General features: G+C 43.6%; 1 protein-coding gene across 1 annotated transcript; it reads left to right on the top strand.

Annotated features, from left to right (window-relative positions):
* Positions 1-6,032: 6,032 nt before the first annotated feature.
* arf6b (ADP-ribosylation factor 6b) lies at positions 6,033-11,364 on the top strand. Its single transcript, XM_078233969.1, has 2 exons — positions 6,033-6,170; positions 6,269-11,364. Exon 2 carries the CDS (start codon positions 6,554-6,556, stop codon positions 7,082-7,084), a length of 531 nt encoding a protein of 176 aa, XP_078090095.1. The 5' UTR covers positions 6,033-6,170; positions 6,269-6,553; the 3' UTR covers positions 7,085-11,364.
* The last annotated feature ends 430 nt before the right edge of the window (positions 11,365-11,794 follow it).

The following is an 11,794-nucleotide window of genomic DNA, read 5'->3' as shown; positions in this document are numbered from 1 at the left end:
AAACTCCACCCAAAGTCGGAATTGAACCTGGGTTCCTGAGAGGCAGTAATGCTAACCACTGTGCCACCGTACCCCTAGTACATTCACTTACACACCAGAGCCAATGGAAAGCTGCAGAGCCTTGCCTGCCTGAGATCCAAGACAGGGTGCGCAAAGTAAATCTCCACCATTTATTTTTTAATTTAATTTAATTTTTAATTTATTTTCATTTCTTCCATTGATTCATCTTTCAATTTGCCACTTTTTAAATCCCTCGTTTTGTCTTTTTCCCCTACCACTGTCTCCCTTCCCCTCACGCCACTAGGCTCAAAATGTTAGTTCTGTTCTCCCTCTGTCACTGGACGCGTAATCCAGAGACCCAGGACAAGATCCAGGGACCCGGGTTCAAATCCTTCCATGGCAGATGGTGAAATTTAAGTACAATAAAAATCTAGAATTAAAAGTCTACTGATGACCATGAAACCATTGTGGATTGTTGGGAAAACCCATCTGGTTCACTAATGTCCCTTAGGGAAGGAAATCTGCCATCCTTACCCGGTCTGGCCTACATGTCACCCCAGACCCACAGCAATGTGGTTGATTCTCAAATGCCCTCTGGAATGGGGGGCAGTTAGGGATGGACAATAAATGCTGGACTAGCCAGTGACGCCCACATCCCGTGTAATAAATAAAGAAAACAAAATGAGCAATATTGGTTGTAGTGCCTATGAGGGCATTTGGCCATGATTAGGATACAATTTAATTTGAAACAATTCTTTTTGGTCACAAATTGGTCACGAGAAGTTTTGTGTAATATAGGCTGGAAGAGAGCATTTTACCACCCAAACGAGACTCCCAAAGAAGACACAAAATAGGTGGAAGTGAGAGGCATGTCCATGCCATTGCTGTCTATTGGTGCTGGTCACTCAGACTGTTCATAGTGAATTAAGGTTATTCGCACTCTTCACACTGCTTCTGACACAAAAACAAAAAAAATGCCGCAAATAATCACCAGGTCAGACAGCCTCTGTGGAGAGAGGAAAATAGAGTGGATAATTTCTGATACAACTCATCCCGCACCCAAATAGAGAGAGCAAGAGGTTTAGGACCACACACAGCACAAAGATTGCAAAAGCATTTAACCGACTCAGTTTATGGGACCGATTGTATTTTATAATCACTGATGTCCCTGTCTGTAGTGGATGTTGTAAACTCTGAACATGAGCTGTAGCAGAGTTTCCAAATAATTAGCCCACAGGTTCTTCAATATCTGCGGCCCCTCCCCTCCCACTGTCAACCAAAACACCCCACCAACTATCAATCAAACCCCTCCCCATCCACTGTCAATTAAACCAGCCCCACCCACTGTCAATCAAAACACCCCACCCACTGTCAATCAAATCCCTCTCCACCCACTGTCAATCAAACCCACCCCAACCACTGCCAATCAAAACACCCCACCCACTGCCAATCAAACCAGCCCCACCCACTGCCAATCAAACAAGCCCCACCCCTGTCAATCAAACCCCTCCCCACCCACTGTCAATCAAATCCCTCCCCACCCACTGTCAATCAAACCTGCCCCTCCGACTGCCAATAAAAACACCCCACCCACTGCCAATCAAACCAGTTCCACCCACTGCCAAACAAGCCTCATGATGTGGAGATGCCGGCGTTGGACTGGGGTAAGCACAGTAAGAAGTCTCACAACACCAGGTTAAAGTCCAACAGGTTTATTTGGTAGCAAATACCATAAGCTTTTGGAGCGCTGCCCCTTCGTCAGATGGAGTGAAAATCTGTTCTCCAACAGTGCACAGAGACACAGAAATCAAGTTACAGAATACTAATTAGAATGCAAATCTCTACAGCCAGCCAGGTCTTAAAGGTACAGGTAATGTGGGTGGAGGGCACATTAAACACAGGTTAGAGAGATGTGTATTGTCTCCAGATAGAACAGCTAGTAAGATTCTGCAAGATCAGGAGGCAAGCTGTGGGGGTTACTGATAATGTGACATAAATCCAACATCCCGGTTTAGGCCGTCCTCATGTGTGTGGAACTTGGCTATCAGTTTCTGCTCAGCGACTCTGCGCTGTCGTGTGTCGTGAAGGCCGCCTTGGAGAACGCTTACCTGAAGATCCAAGGCTGAATGCCCGTGACTGCTGAAGTGCTCCCTAAACCGGCCTAAACCGGGATGTTGGATTTATGTCACATTATCAGTAACCCCCACAGCTTGCCTCCTGATCTTGCAGAATCTTACTAGCTGTTCTATCTGGAGACAATACACATCTCTCTAACCTGTGTTTAATGTGCCCTCCACCCACATTACCTGTACCTTTAAGACCTGGCTGGCTGTAGAGATTTGCATTCTAATTAGTATTCTGTAACTTGATTTCTGTGTCTCTGTGCACTGTTGGAGAACAGATTTTCACTCCATCTGACGAAGGGGCAGCGCTCCAAAAGCTTATGGTATTTGCTACCAAATAAACCTGTTGGACTTTAACCTGGTGTTGTGAGACTTCTTACTGAACAAGCCTCACCCATTGCCAATCAAACCAGCCCCGTCCACTGTCAATCAAAATGCCACACCCACTGCCAATCAACCAGCCCCACCCACTGTCAATCAAACCAACCCCACCCACTGTCAATCAAACCAACCCCACCCACTGTCAATCAAACCAACCCCACCCACTGTCAATCAAACCAACCCCACCTACTGCCATAGAAAATTACAGCTCAGAAACAGGCCTTTTGGCCCTTCTTGTCTGTGCCGAACCATTTTTTGCTTAGTCCCACTGATCTACACTTGGACCATATCCCTCCACACCCCTCTCATCTGTGAACCCGTCCAAGTTTTTCTTAAATGTTAAAAGTGACCCCGCATTTACCACTTTATCCGGCAGCTCATTCCACACTCCCACCACTCTCTGCGTGAAGAAGCCCCCACTAATATTCCCTTTAAACTTTTCTCCTTTCACCCTTAACCCATGCCCTCTGGTTTTTTTCTCCCCTAGCCTCAGTGGAAAAAGCCTGCTTGCACTCACTCTATCTATACCCATCAAAATCGTATACACCTCTATCAAATCTCCCCTCATTCTTCTATGCTCCAGGGAATAAAGTCCCAACCTATTCAATCTCTCTCTGTAACTCAGCTTCTCAAGTCCCGGCAGCATCCTTGTGGACCTTTCTCTGCACTCTTTCAACCTTATTTACATCCTTCCTGTAACTAGGTGACAAAAAATGTACACAATACTCCAAATTCGGCCTCACCAATGCCTTATATAACTTTACCATAACACTCCATATCGACCCCGATAATCACCTTTTGGTTTGACGTTTTAAGTTTCCTTTCGACTTTGTTTTTGGTTCGGGCTGTTCCCCCCTTCCTTTTGGGGAGCTGCCCCTTTTACTTTGTCCCTAAGTTAATTTGAGTTCGTTTACTTGATTGGTATCAAAAGAAATACCATAACACTCCAACTTTTATACTCGATACTCCGATTTATAAAGGCCAATGTACCAAAGGCACTCTTTACGACCCTATCCACCTGTGACGTCACTTTTAGGGAATTCTGTACCTGTATTCCCAGATTCCTCTGCTCAACTGCACTCTTCAGACTCCTACCATTTACCCTGTACGTTCTACTTTGGTTTGTCCTTCCAAAGTCCAAATCTCACACTTGTCTGCGTTAAATTCCATTTGCCATTTTTCAGCCCATTTTTCTAGTTGGTCCAAATCCCTCTGCAAGCTTTGGAAACCTTCCTCACTGTCCACTACACCTCCAATCTTTGTATCATCAGCAAATTTGCTGATCCAATTTACCACATTATCATCCAGATCATTGATATAGATGACAAACAACAATCGACCCAACACCGATCCCTGCGACCCACCACTAGTCGCAGGCCTCCACTCAAGAAGCAATCCTCCACAACCACTCTCTGGCTTCTTCCATTGATGTGGAGATGCCGGCGTTGGACTGGGGTAAACACAGTAAGAAGTTTAACAACACCAGGTTAAAGTCCAACAGGTTTATTTGGTAGCAAAAGCCACACAAGGTTTCAGAGCTCCAAGCCCCTTCTTCAGGTGAGTGGGAATTCTGTTCACAAACAGAGCTTATAAAGACACAGACTCAATTTACATGAATAATGGTTGGAATGCGAATACTTACAACTAATCAAGTCTTTAAGAAACAAAACAACGTGAGTGGAGAGAGCATCAAGACAGGCTAAAAAGATGTGTATTGTCTCCAGACAAGACAGCCAGTGAAACTCTGCAGGTCCAGGCAACTGTGGGGGTTACAAATAGTGTGACATGAACCCAAGATCCCGGTTGAGGCCGTCCTTGTGTGTGCGGAACTTGATAGCCATGTCACACTTATTTGTAACCCCCACAGTTGCCTGGACCTGCAGAGTTTCACTGGCTGTCTTGTCTGGAGACAATACACATCTTTTTAGCCTGTCTTGATGCTCTCTCCACTCAGTGTTTTGTTTCTTAAAGACTTGATTAGTTGTAAGTATTCATATTCCAACCATTATTCATGTAAATTGAGTTTGTGTCTTTATATGCCCTGTTTGTGAACAGAATTCCCACTCATCTGAAGAAGGGGCTTGGAGCTCCGAAAGTTTGTGTGGCTTTTGCTACCAAATAAACCTGTTGGACTTTAACCTGGTGTTGTTAAACTTCTTACTGTTCTTCCATTGAGCCAGTGTCTAATCCAATTTACTACCTCCCCATGTATACCCAGCGACTGAACCTTCCTAACTAACCTCCCATGATGGACCTTGTCAAAGGCCTTGCTGAAATCCAGGTAGACAACATCCACCGCCTTCCCTTCATCCATTTTCCTGGTAACCTCCTCGAAAAACTCTAATAGATTGGTCAAACATGACTGACCACACATAAAGCCATGTTGACTCTCCAATCAAACACGTCCCCTCCCACTGTCAATCAAAACACCCCACCCACTGCCAATCAAACCAGTTCCACACACTGCCAAACAAGCCCCATCCATTGCCAATCAAACCAGCCCCTCCCACTATCAATCAAAACACCCCACCCACTGCCAATCAAACCAACCCCACCCACTGCCAATCAAACCAGCCCCTCCCACTGTCAATCAAACCAACCCCACCCACTGCCAATCAAACCAGCCCCTCCCACTATCAATCAAAACACCCCACCCACTGCCAATCAAACCAACCCCACCCACTGCCAATCAAACCAGCCCCTCCCACTGTCAATCAAACCAACCCCACCCACTGCCAATCAAACCAGCCCCTCCCACTATCAATCAAAACACCCCACCCACTGCCAATCAAACCAACCCCACCCACTGCCAATCAAACCAGCCCCTCCCACTGTCAATCAAACCAACCCCACCCATTGCCAATCAAACCAACCCCTCCCACTGTCAATCAAAACACCCCACCCACTGCCAATCAAACCAACCCCACCCACTGCCAATCAAACCAGCCCCTCCCACTGTCAATCAAACCAACCCCACCCACTGCCAATCAAACCAACCCCTCCCACTGCCAATCAAACCAGCCCCTCCCACTGCCAATCAAACCAGCCCCTCCCAATGCCAATCACGTCTCGAGCCCCTCCCACTATCAACCGCCCGCGCTCCTCCCGCTGTCAATCAAATCACGCGCCCCCTCACACACTTCAACCTCCGCGCCCCTTCCCACTATCACTGAAACTTCCCGCGCGTCTTCTTACTTTGTCACCCCAACGACAAGAGCCGGGCAGTTATCTGCCGCTGTCAATCAAACTCCCTGCTGGCCCCATCCACCTGCTCTCAGTCGGCCCTCCCCTCGTCCCTTTCCCTCTCATTGTCAATCAAACCGCCCCCCCCCGGCGCCCCGCCCCGCCCCGCCCGCTGTCAATCAAAGCTCCGGCGCCCCGCCCCAATGTCAATCAAACCCCCTCCCCCGGCGCCCCGCCCCGATGTCAATCAAACCCCCCGGCGCCCCGCCCCGATGTCAGCCTGATCCCGCCCATCCCTTCGCTTTGTGACGTGTCGGCGCGAAGCCGGGAAGGTCACGTGTGCCCCGCATGCGCGGATGGGACGGGAAGTGGCGGGTCGCTCCGCGCCTTTTCCGGTGCTGCCGAGACCGGGCTGGAGCGGAGCGGACAGCAGAGGCCGGCCGGACCTGACCGACTCCCACCTCCCCCCCACCTCCCCCTCAGGTAACCAGTGGCACGATTAACAAAAAACAGGCAGGTGTTTACCGGGAGCCCGCTGGAGTTGTGTTGAATATAAACGGTCTCCTTGTGTCCTGATACAGAGGGAGGCAGCCTGAGTCAATGACCTTCGCTGGGGGTGTGGAGCCGGCGCTGTAGTTCGGCGGCAGGAGGGGGGAGTTCCCGACTCTTCGCCCCACCGTTACTGCTGCTGCTGCAGCAAAGGAGCTTACCACAGCCCGGACACCCCGCCCAGAACGGGCGGCCGGGGAGCCCTCGAGTCCGACTGAGAGGTCTTTCTGCGCCCCGCTCCAGGCCGGGCCCACTCGGTCGGTCAGCTCCGCCCGCCTCTCGCTGCCCCCGTGTGTCTCTTATGTACTTTCTGGAAGATGGGGAAGGTCCTGTCGAAGATATTCGGGAACAAGGAGATGCGCATATTGATGCTTGGACTTGACGCGGCCGGTAAGACCACCATCCTGTACAAACTCAAACTGGGCCAGTCTGTCACCACCATCCCCACGGTGGGCTTCAACGTGGAGACAGTGACTTACAAGAACGTCAAGTTCAATGTTTGGGACGTGGGTGGTCAGGACAAAATCCGGCCTCTGTGGCGGCACTACTACACCGGGACCCAGGGATTAATATTTGTGGTGGACTGTGCCGACAGGGACCGGATAGACGAGGCTCGGCAAGAGCTCCTGCGCATCATCAACGACCGGGAGATGAGAGAAGCCATCATCCTGATATTTGCAAATAAGCAAGATTTACCCGATGCCATGAAGCCGCACGAAATTCAAGAGAAATTGGGTTTGACCCGCATCCGGGATAGAAATTGGTATGTGCAGCCGTCCTGTGCCACTTCAGGAGATGGACTGTTTGAAGGTCTTACGTGGCTAACTTCCAATTACAAATCTAAATGAGCATCCAAAACTGTTTTAGACAAAAAAAAATGACAAACAATTGCCTCGGAAAAGCTACCGAAAGTAATTTTGACCCTTTACTAATCATCATATTTGCATTTCTTTGGCATTTAGTTTGGCTTTGCTTTAGAACGTTTCATATAAATTCGCTGAGCTAATCTTGTGCAAGAACTAAATGTTAAGTATTTTGAAAGGTCTTTTTTTTAAAAAAAATACTTTTTGCCATTATTTGAATAGCTTCCTCTTTCTGTATTCGATTTGGGTTTTTCAACACTTTAAACTCAGTTTCGAGTTCTTCCTTTTTAATGCCTTGCTGTAGATCGCTGATTTTACGTTCATGGAAAATTATGATGTTGGGTCTATTTCAATTAGTAAACTTGAAAGTTTATTTGAACAAATTTAGTCACTGTATAATTATTTGACTTTTGTGTTTTTGACTCATCGCAAGCAATATATTTGGGAGGCCCGTCATTTCTAAACTTGACTGGGGCTTTTTGTGGAGTCAGTTGAAATGTGTCATTTTGGTTTTGTGTAGGGTGTGTCCAAGTGAAACGTATGCTTTCTTTTTATGCTGGTGTTTTTGCCCCCCTCCCCCTCTGTCGCAATTTAGTCTTAACGAAACTCTTACTGGTGAGAAAATGTATACAAGGCAAAATGAATATTAGGGGAAAAAATGTTGTAGGCCAAGTACTTGGAGCCCTGTAAATGCTCTTCTGGCACGCAAGTTTTAACATTCACATTATCTTGCTGTGAGTGCATGTGTTCAAACCACTGCTGGCTAAGATAATACAGCACACCCAGAATTAATTTGCATTCTTTCCTCACTGAAGGGAAAAGAGATGAAGGGTAGGTAATTGGGATTAAGACTATTTGATCACCTGAATGGATAATACACTATGGATTAATGGAACCAAATGATCCGTTTCTATTGTAACTTCCATGTATTTCTATATGGTTCAGATCCCAAACAATGAATTTGGGTCAAGGTTAAATGACAGCAAGGCAAACAATGCTGCATATTAAAATAAAGCAATATATCAAACATCAGGTATGGGAAAATACACATCCTAAATGTGAATTAATTGAGTGATAGTCCTGCCTGCCAAAGCAGGCATCTATTGCATTCTTGTAATTGTGAAAATTAGCATATTTAAATTGTTTGACATTTTACCCTTTCATAGTAAACTGAATAGTTCAGTTGATACCTTAGCATTTTTGAGTGCTGGCATGCAACTTCCTGTGTCTGTGGCTTTCTGCAGAATAGAGAATAAAGGTCTTTGAGAGGTAAGGCCACCTTTATATCTGATATAAAACGATCATATGTTGAACCCAAATGAAAAGACATTAAAGCTCATATTTTGGAAGTTCAGTATTTTGAAAATTTTAAATCGACAGACGACAAACCATTCCTGTTGAAACACCATTGCCCAAAATTGATTTTTTTTTTACTAAGAAGTATTAGTAGCTTTTACAGTTAATTGTAAGTGCCAATTTTAAAATCATCTCTGAACTAGTTTGTTAAATCTAATATTTAAATATACTTGGCTATGTAGAAAGTTTTTTTAAGATGCCTAGTTGGAGAAGAAAGGTCTCAGTACAGTTCCTAAATACTGACTAGAAGCTCAAAACCCTCGGTTTTTAGAAGATTTAGGGTAACCAGCTCATTTTAACTTGCATTCAAATCGCAATTGAGTTGAGGGCTTTTTGGGTGGGGTGTTAATCTGTCTTGAAATTCAGAGTTTATAGTTTTGTATTAAAATAACTTCATTCATTTGAATGGTGATTTTAGTAAATGAAATTATAGTTTAATAAATACGATTTGAGTTTTTAGTAACATGCACTGCAACCAGGATGATGAGAATTTTCTGACTCAAATCTGCAAAGTTATTCAAATGGTACAAGAAACCACAAACCAATATACGTTAGCAAAGACTCCGTTTCTAACCAATGTGGAGAAATACTTTGTTTTGAAAAGCTATAACAGAAATGTTTGTTAACGTTGACTTCATACTTAGTGCAGCCATGACACGGGAAATTATTGTGAATTTGAGACACCAAATTAATAGAGCTCTAATAATAATAAAGCTGTCTTTTTACTTCCTGCAAGCTAACAAATGCAGTGGAAGTGAACTGTTTCAGGTTTGGGAAGTTTAAGTGAATTATACAGTGATAAGGTGGTTTTTCAACATAAGATAATTGTAATTTGATCAATTTTCAGTCCTAACATGATGTGGAAATATGTATGAACAAATTTACTGCCTAATTATGAAAATAAGGAAAAATGGTGGGTGGGGAGGGTATATTTTATAGATGAATGCAATTATAATACAATTCTGTTCAACACATTGGAAATTATTGTTGAAAAATCTATGCTTTATCACGCTTTGAGAAAAAAAAATTGGATTTTGTCCAAAGCACAGGACAGACAAAATGTGCCTGCCGAAAGGTACTAAAATAAACTTGATCCTCCTGAAGCTTAAGGCATGTCTTCGTTATTTCCAATTTGGTATAAGCTCTGTTGATGTCCAATTTCTTTTCTTTAAAGGCTGGCTTAAATTTCTTGTACTGAATTCTCTGTCTCAGTAGAATTTTAACATTTATTCTTGGGATGTGGACGGTGTGTGTAAGGCAAAATTTTACTACCTATTTCTTGTTGCTCCAATGGGCATTAAGAGTCGGCCATGTTGCCTCGATGAAAGCCACATAAAAGCAAGTCTAAGAAGGGGCGGGGTGGCATTTTGCCTTCCTTGTCGGATAATAATGAACAAATTGGAGTTTTGTAACAGTCGAACAGCTTTGGTTCTACTTAGCCAAAAATTAGCAAATGTATTGAAATAATTTTCCGTGGTGGGATTTGAACCTGTGCCCTTTGTCACAACCTCTATTCGTGCCACTGCATCTACACTAGTGTTTGTATAATCAACATTTCATGCAACTGGTGCTTTCTTTTGAATATTTGAAGTTCAAAAAGGTGTTGAAAATGAGTGGAACTGTCTCTGCAGACCGTACTGACCTAAACTTATATCTGTAAGTGTTAGAAATCTTGACCAGTTATCTTTTTAAGATGCTCTTTGAATGTAAGCAATCTGATTTAAACCAATTTACTTTGGAATATTTTGGCAGTCGAAACCACTGCACTGTTTCTTGAGGGGATCAGAATTTAACTTTTTCCGCATGAGGAGCTGCTGATTGACTATTGAGACATGTGACAATCTGGCTTGGTGTACTCTCGCAACCTCCTGTTGAAGTATCTCTAACTGTTCGCATTCTATTTTAATTTTTAATTCAGTAATTTCATCACAAGCATGGTTTGTTATGGGTTAAGACAGCATCTTGTTAAAACTTTGCTGTATTACAAAGAATTATGATTTTGTTTTCGTGTATTTCACAACTTGTTTCAAATATTTTAATTCAATGTTTCTTCCATTTCTAAATGGAGCTATTCACGAAGGTCACAGCAGTAATGGTAGGTTTTGCAATTAGAATTGATATTTGGAAACATTTGTGGAAAGAGATGTGAATAATTTTAACCTACCCATCCATTCCTGTTATTAGCCAAATACAGACATCTGAAATCTTTCAGAAATAATTGAACGTTTGTTAGAAAGCAGCTACGGTGTTCATAGCAGATAACTCTGCTCACCTGAAAATCATGCAAAAGTCCAAAATGAGCAAAGCATTGCATTTTGATTCCTTGAAAATGTGTTCAAAGTGCCTTATGCCATAATGTAGTTTAAATGTTTGCAAACACACAGCAGCAGTGTTTTGAAATTCAAACAATTTAGCAAGAAGTCACAGGAGCATAATCTTGACGTTCTGTATAATAGATTTAAATTTTACTTTTGAGTCATTGTGATAACAATCCTATGTTTACATTGATCTGTGCTGTTATCCATTCAAAATAATGGGCAGCTCCTACATTGCCCAAGTTTCTCTGGTAAGAATTTGATGTATTTAATACAGGTTGCGTCTGTGGCAAAGCTATCCATTGTGAAGCAGTTGCCATAATTAACACTCCAGCTCCAACCTTTTAGGGAAACTGCAAGTCTTGAGCTTTTGATGTCTGACTGATGTTAAATGAACCAAATATAAATCAATGTGATGACACAGGCTAGAATTAGAAAACACTCCAGTTCACAATTGAGAGACTGTTTTGCTGCATTCACCCTGCAAATGTAATAGCATTGCTGGGTATTGGAAAATATCTCACCTGAAGAAGGGGCTTGCAGCTCCGAAAGCTTGTGTGGCTTTTGCTACCAAATAAACCTGTTGGACTTTAACCTGGTGTTGTTAAACTTCTTACTGTATTGGAAAATATGGCATTATTAGCTTCGTCAAACGAAAGTACATGTATCCCAAAATGTTTTCTTGTCGAGCAGTAACCTTCTCCCCACTTAATTCATTAACAGACACTAACGGTCTTTCTGTAAATAAGCAGGGAAGTTGTATTACAATGTGGTGAGAAAACACTTCCTCTTGCTACCCAAAATGGATTCGCAATCTCAGCCCTGCGATTTGGAGCAGTCTATATAGAATCCTAAATGCTCAGACAGACACATGTCAACCTGACGCTGCACATTTGTCTCCCCTCCTTAACCACTGAATTAATTGTTGGGTGGGGATCTTGCTGAGAGAAATGGGGAAGCAGCAATATTGTGCTTTACTTTTATCTTTTGAAACAGCTTTGACCAGTTATTTAAAATTTTTAAT

The sequence above is a fragment of the Mustelus asterias genome, chromosome 18 (assembly GCF_964213995.1).
Source record: "Mustelus asterias chromosome 18, sMusAst1.hap1.1, whole genome shotgun sequence".
Classification (NCBI taxonomy): Eukaryota; Metazoa; Chordata; class Chondrichthyes; order Carcharhiniformes; family Triakidae; genus Mustelus; species Mustelus asterias.
This window is presented reverse-complemented; position numbering and strand designations above follow the sequence as displayed.

Excerpts from the sequence above, each read along its gene's own strand:
- arf6b (XM_078233969.1), top strand. The coding sequence starts at position 6,554 with ATGGGGAAGGTCCTGTCGAAGATATTCGGGAACAAGGAGATGCGCATA.